We start from the raw sequence: 7,193 nt of genomic DNA, 5'->3' as shown, positions 1-7,193 counted from the left end.
CGCCCGCCACGCCCCCCTCCCTCCACCTGACGCGCGCCGCTACGACGCGGAATCTGCCCGAAAATTTGTGATTCGTTCCCATCCTCTCGTTATACTGCGGACCTATGCGCTCGTTTATTCGTGCTCGTGTTCTCATGTCTGTGCACGTGGTCTTATGTGAGGATAGTGAATGCAGACAACGTCATCAACCCGCGAAGATAATTATCTTTATTGATTTCACTTATGCTGTCGTTTTACATAATGCGACTGTGGTGTTAAGACGCACATCCGCAAAGTGAAGTATCGCCTTGAAGCATCCTTTTACAACAATCAAGTACATCATTATCGATTTACATTAGGGCAATTATTGCTTTCGACATCTCTGGATACTGTGTATCTAATCCTTGAGATTTCAGAAAAATTAGTTACAAGGATATACTTACGACGACAGTAACATGTAACTAAAGAAAGTTGTTTACACAGTAGAAGGAAATTATTTGTTTATGGTTTCCCACAGTTTACAGAAAAACGTGCTGAGTCACAAACTCAACAGAGTAGTTATCTTCTCAGTAGTGACTTTTATAACGCCAATAAATATGAACTAGTAGCACACCTCCTGTATTGCCATAAATTAGTGCCTTACATCTTATTTAGTCGGTACATTTTCATTCTAACAATAAATCTGAAATCGAAAGACTGTGAATATGTGAAATCGGGTTATTTATTATGACTTATAACACTTATTTTTGAATAATTTGCATAACCGGTGCTTTAATTTTTAGCTAAGGTTTAGCTGTTATTTCAAATTCTACGTTCACATATTAATTCCCTTAATTTCCCCAGTATGGAGTACAGGAAATTACAGATTCCATTCGAGACGCAATTAGTCTTCGAGAACAAAACAATAAAACAACTGTTTGTGAAATATTCACGAACATCGTGGTAGCAGCATCCTTCGTGATATTTCCACTCACAGGTACCAATACGAACTAACGAACAATGAAACGATTACGAGTAACGATTAAATTATTGTTGCTCAAACCTCACAACAGAAGCAATTATAACGAGGGCTCCATCAGTATATTACATTTGTCCAATGACTTCACCTGCTATGTATTGTAGATTATCTTTTGCGCCCTCAATCCCATACACATTTACCTCTTACACGTATACCACTTTCAACAATTTGCTACATATTTTTACATACTACCAAATATTCCTTCGTCAAAACCTTTTGGGTGCGTCGTATTTCATCAGACAAAATGAGATCTGTTTATCCTGCGTGCATGTCTTTATGCAAGGTGCTCAAGTGCAGTTGCAAAAGCAGGAAATGTGCAAAAACATAAGGAAAGAAAGTTAAAAGTAGCTGGCGAAAAATAATTATCAAAAAAAGAAACGAAGATGCCTCTACCGACTACTTTTTAAAGTGCAGGTGCAACGTGCTAAATTTTAAAATGTGCGAGGTTTTGTGCAACGTGCGAATCAGTGCAAAATGTGACAAACTAATATATACCAAAAAGTGTGGGAGGTAGGCCACAGTGATTGTGGCCAACCCCCTTATATTGCGTGCAAATGTGGCGCGTGCTAAAACTTGTGCGTGCAAATGTGGAGTGCAGTAACTTGTGCGTGCAAAGTAGTAAAGTGCAAGTGTGTTCTAATTGGGCGTGCAAAACAGCGTGCAGAGGTGCTAGAAAGAGTGCCAAATGTGCAAAAATTCGCGTGCTTTTTGTGATATTTGTCCATTTCAAAAGCAAGTAATTAAGTGCTTACCAGAAAGCAACTATGCAGTGCAAAGGCAAAAACTAACCATCTAAGTAAAAATTCAAAAATAGGAGATTTACCCGAGGAAACTACTCTGGGGGATTTAGGTATCTCAGTCGTTACGTTGTGTGAACTAACAATGGCATTGATCATATCAACGCCTTATTTTATTACTTTTCCAAAACTTTCCCCCTTTTATCATCTTTAAATAACGACCACACAACCCTTTAAATTTATTCTTCCTCCGTTTTTAATGGTTGCAGTCAAAATTGTGCCAAAGAACAGGGTGAACGAAGATATGACATGTGAAGGAGAAAATAGTATTCATCCAGTCTACGTTTGCTTCGTCTCTGGAAAACTTTGGCTGCTTACACCACCGATTTGAAAACGGTGTTTTTAATATGATACATTTTTACCCGATTCACACATGCTGAGTTCTGATTTAAATCTAGTGGATTCCCTTTTCAGTAGATATTTTCCACGTTGACGTCGAAATATTTCAGAACACTGCTAGAAGTTCACGCAATATGCACACAAGCATTCTAGAGAGTCGTACTATGGCGCGTTAGTTGCCGATAGTGTGCCCTTTCAATCATACGTTCGCTTACGAGCTAAAGCCTAAAATTAGTTATTGTCAACACAGCCTGATGAAGACTTTCGTCTTCATTTAAAAATTGCTTTGAACATAAAATACTCTTCATTCCAAAGGTTTTCATCTGGTTCCGGCTCCTGAAGTTCGATTATTGGGCCGGGAAATGAATAAGGCTTTAACGCCATTTTTATTTAAATATAATTAAACAAAATAAGTACATTTCGCCATCTCACTAAATCTATAAGTCATTCAAAGTTCAGAAAAGAAGTTCAGATCGCATGGTTTAAAAGAACATTGATTTTGCCACGTGATAACCAGTGACTTTTTTTGCCACTATTGCTCAAGTATGTACTACTCTACTGCAATTTTAGTAATAGCGATCAAAAAGGCCGAACGTCTCAAAATTGACTTGTAGCGCGAAGAGTATCATTACTATTAAGGAAGAGAGAAAGAAGTTTTAGCATTTTTATGTACATCAGAGAGAACATTTTCTCGGCCGTAGTGCGTGCTCTAAGAACACAACCCATGGCCCAACACACAACAAATTGACTTAGGTCATAGAAGAACATTTGAATTAATAAGTTTAACATTGGATACGCTCCGGGCGCATTCCATAGGGAATCTACATAACCATGAACACGAACATATACATCACTCTTACAAATATACAGTATGTAATAATTTTATAACACTGCATCTACGGAAACCATCAATGAAACATGAATAACTTTTACTGCCAAAATCATAACCATTACCTGCAGGTTAGTTATGATATTTGATGCTGAATTGTATAAAATTTGGAAGCTTAGTTTTACCTCAAAAGGCTTTGTCACTTTAAACTTTTACGTTTTTGCACATTTTTAACAAGTAGATGCTTATTTTATTTTGAATTGTATTGTTCTTGTTTGGGTGACTTAGCGTTTTGAGTTCAATGATAAGCCAATCATGTTTCAAAAAACTGCTATTCAATATTTCTTTCGGAAGATACGTATAGTGATTAAATCATGTCTACTGATATCTTTTCGCTTCAACATCTACTTATTTAGGCTGAAAGGCAACATAAAAATAGTTACTTTCTTTTCTTCTACGTTTACCCAATACCTAACAAAACTTAATCGCCCGCAAACACACATAAACTAACCTTAACGTCGGCACGAAACCGTACAACGAGAAAAATAAGAATTTGATGAAATTAAATGAAACTTGATAAGGGAGTGCGACTGTGCGTTCAGTACGCCCTGTCGTGGACAGAGCCGTGCATATATGAGTCGGTGGCCTCGGGCTGGACCGGCTGCGGCGCAGACATGTACGCGTCCTGAGCCGGGGCCGTGTCCCAGGCCGCGTTAAGTGCCGAGGAGCTGAAGGGGTTGGTGGACCCGCCCTGCAGGGGTAAGGAGGTCAGTTAGGCCGGTCTTGCTTCTGTACCAATTGGCTGACTGAGCAGCGTAGCTTACCTGAGCGACGGCGCCGTAAGCGAAGGGGTTGGTGGACTGGGCCAAGGGCTGTGTGGCGTCCGGCGCGGCGACGGCCTGCTGCAAAAAGGGGGGACCAGTCTTTGTACTTTCAATTTAGCAAGTTAAACCATTTCCCTCCCGCACCAGGATCGTTCTCTCTGTAGCTGTTCCTTCTTTTTTTTTTACCCCCGCTACCACTACTGAGCAAGAAAAAGGCAAACGCTGCGAATAATAAGATTCTCTCACCCCCCTTTTTATCCCTTTTTGCAGTCATGATTTGCATATCGGGTTGCGATGAAAAAAAAAAAGAGTCAGGAAATAGAATCGCAGAGTTACGAGGGCCTTGCCTCCCTCTCGGGCGGACCCGCCGGCGGGCCGGTGGGCCACGGTAGGGCGCAACTCCACCATTGCTCCGGCTCGGCCCCGCCCCGCCCCCAGGCCCCGCCCTAGACCCGCCTCCAAGCTCGGCCCCCTATCGATTGGGCTCTCGTCGTCTCTCTCGCACTCGAGGCGGGGGGCGGCGGCCCGTCGCACCGAGACAAGGAGAGGGAGGGAGAGCCCAAGCGCGCATGCAAATAGGGAGGGAACTACACTCCCACCCCACCTGCTTCTCGTTGATACCGCGAAACTGGCTTATTAACTCGAAAGCGAACTTCTTGTGTAGTGCCTGGTTTCTCCGCCACCATAATTTCTACTTGGTTCAAAAGCGTCAGTTTGTTTCCTAATTCGAGCGTGATATTAACCTCATTTAATTACATTCCCATTTTATCGCATTATATCATGTTTCTTTAATTAGAAAATCTATAGCGTGCATGAAACTACAGAAGTATTGTAAAAGACAGGTTAAATGACTTGAAAAAAAAAATGACTAGCTTGTTCAACCACTTTTTAATGAGAAAGAACTAATTTGTTTGTTTCGTATGTCTCTTACCGAGTAGGGCGGTGGCGGCACGGCGGGTCGCGGGGGCGGCGCGCTGCCCTCCATGGGGTCCCACTTTCCTCCCGGGGCTCCGGGACCGGGCAGCGCCTCCGCCCCCATCCCCGCCTCCTCCGGGGGCGGCTCGGCCCACGGCTGCAGCTCCCCGCTCGCGAAGATCCCGTAGAAGATGACGCCGCAGAAGTGGACGCACGCGGCCGAGATGAACACGGGAGTCCAGCTCTCCGATTTCTAGCGGGGAAACAAAATGGGACAGTGGTAGAGAGAGCTGCGTCCGCGCGATGCACTGCGTTGCTCTGTGTCGCAGTGGTTTACTCGGCATTGCACTGTTAGATTCCTGCGAAGTATTTAGATCCTTTGCAACTCCGACACTGGAAAAACAAATGTGTGAAATCACACCTTTTAAAGGCATTAAAGTTCTAAAGGCGTTAACGTTTTAGTTTTTTTTTTCAAAATATTTTCTGCTAAAGCAAACCGAGGTTTGTAGGACTAATATTTTCGCACTCAGCCCAAAATTCCGCTTCGAACGAGCCTACATGTCTGAAGAACGGTAAAAGAAATAACTGACCCTCAGGAATCTACTAAATTTCTTTCATTTGGGATTTGAACCCTATCACATGTAGGCTTGATCGAAGCGGAATTTTGGGCTGAATACGAAAATATAAGCTCTACAAACCTTGGTTTGCTTCATCAGAAAATATTTGGGAAAACTAAAACGTGAACGCCTTTTGACTTAACGCCCCTGGAAAGGTGTTAATTTACAACTCTGTTTTACCTGTTGAAGCATGTACTTTGCAATCACAAAGTGTTGCTTTGCAATTACGAAGTGACGCTTTGCAATTGCAAAGCATCACTTTGTCATTTGCAGAGTAAATGCTTCGTAGTTACAAAGGATTAAAATACTTCGCAGTTCTGCAAAGCGAATGCTTTGTAGAAATTTAACAGTGTGCACTGCGTTGCACTGCATGCGCACTGTAAAAGAATGTGATTAAAATGAGAATTTTATGGCTACCCGGGTGGAAAGAAATGAACTTTATGTATACTTTATTGTATACCTGATTAAAGTTAACGTCCAAATGTTAACTTTATGTGGACATTGAACCACTTGAACCCCTTGTCCGAAATTTCTAGTAGTTGGTGTATACTTTAAAGTAACTTTTGTGTACCTTAAGTTAAGTTTTAGTTAAGTAGAGGTACGTAAGTTAAAGTTAAGTTTCTACCTCCCGGGTAATTAGTTTTACAACCAATCTCATCATGAATTTTTTCGTCATCTATTTAATGAATTTTCGTAAAATAACGAGCAATCAGCGATGAGATGTGGATGATGATGCCATGTCGTTTTCATCCTCATCACATTTTTTTTTTGACATATCGCCGCGCATTGTGCTGTGTTGCTCTGCATTGCACTGCGCTGCTCCGCCACTGCGTTGCTCTGCACTCGCACTGCGTGGCCAGCCCGGCCCTGCGAGCCCCTGTGAGGTAGGTGACCGGGGGACAAGGGCCGCACCGCCGCGTGGCGGGCTGGCCTACCCCGAGATCCACAGGCGCGCCCTGGTGGCGACCCAGCTTCCCAGCAGTGTTAAAACTACTCGAGGGAAATGCCTTCCTTGAAGTATCCAGTTACTGATAATGTAGTGAGAATGATTTGTCACGTAGAAGTCAAACTCGACGAAAAAAGGCGGCTCGATTTCAATTTCTTTCGTGCGGAATAAGTCACTTTGCCAGAAAGCCAGAAATGAGTACGAATTATTAAATTTACTGTTTCACACATTTCGTCGGAAAACATTCTATGATTATAAATTTGATTTTCTCCGATCGCATAGTGTTTTCTCTCAAACTTCAAAACCCGAGGCAAAATTCTTGAAAAAAAAATGTAAACTATAATTTTTGTAGCCTGCAAATATTTTTAAGCTGTACCTTATGAATAATATTCACTGGCTGTGCAGTGCAAACAAAATAAAATCCGAAAGAACTCCGTATGTCTCCTTGCGAAAGAATTGCAAAGAATTTCGTTTGCAAGAGTTCTGCGGTGATGTAAACCTACCCTGTCGCTGGTCAGGTTGTCGATGACGATGGGGCAGATGAGGCCGGCGATGGTGCCGATGCCGTTGGACATCCCCATGAGGATGGACGCATACCGCGGCGCGATGTCCAGGTGGTTGACGTTGAAGCCTGCGAGCAGCACACGTCAACCAACGCCGTACCACTCAGTTAACACTTTCACGGCACTTTCCTATAGGTATCGCGAGACTTTCAACTATTTTCAGACTCACGGGCGAGGCGAGGCCGGCGGCCGGCGAGGGCAAATTTGAAAAGCGCGCCCGATCGTGAGGGGCGGGCGGGCTGCTACGGCCGCCGCCCCCGCCCCGCCCCACTAGGCCGGTCTTGCTTCTGTACCAATTGGCTGACTGAGCAGCGTAGCTTACCTGAGCGACGGCGCCGTAAGCGAAGGGGTTGGTGGACTGGGCCA

The 7,193-nt window shown here is 43.4% G+C and overlaps 1 protein-coding gene across 2 annotated transcripts in view; it reads right to left on the bottom strand.

Annotated features, from left to right (window-relative positions):
• Positions 1 to 184: 184 nt before the first annotated feature.
• The window catches only part of LOC113202640 (vesicular glutamate transporter 1), a 24,061-nt gene continuing 17,052 nt past the window's right edge, over positions 185 to 7,193 (bottom strand). Inside the window, exons 8-11 of one of the 2 annotated variants that reach the window (XM_052273876.1) lie at positions 6,768 to 6,895; positions 4,718 to 4,954; positions 3,787 to 3,864; positions 185 to 3,713 (exon numbers count right to left, since the gene is read on the bottom strand). In XM_052273876.1, the coding sequence (XP_052129836.1) occupies positions 3,561 to 3,713; positions 3,787 to 3,864; positions 4,718 to 4,954; positions 6,768 to 6,895 (596 nt within the window). In that variant the 3' untranslated portion in view covers positions 185 to 3,560. The remainder of the gene's footprint in view (positions 3,714 to 3,786; positions 3,865 to 4,717; positions 4,955 to 6,767; positions 6,896 to 7,193) is intronic. The other variant, XM_052273877.1, reaches the window with a different exon arrangement.

The sequence above is a fragment of the Frankliniella occidentalis genome, unplaced genomic scaffold (genome assembly GCF_000697945.3).
Source record: "Frankliniella occidentalis isolate FOCC.00 unplaced genomic scaffold, Focc_3.1 Scaffold310, whole genome shotgun sequence".
Classification (NCBI taxonomy): Eukaryota; Metazoa; Arthropoda; class Insecta; order Thysanoptera; family Thripidae; genus Frankliniella; species Frankliniella occidentalis.
This window is presented reverse-complemented; position numbering and strand designations above follow the sequence as displayed.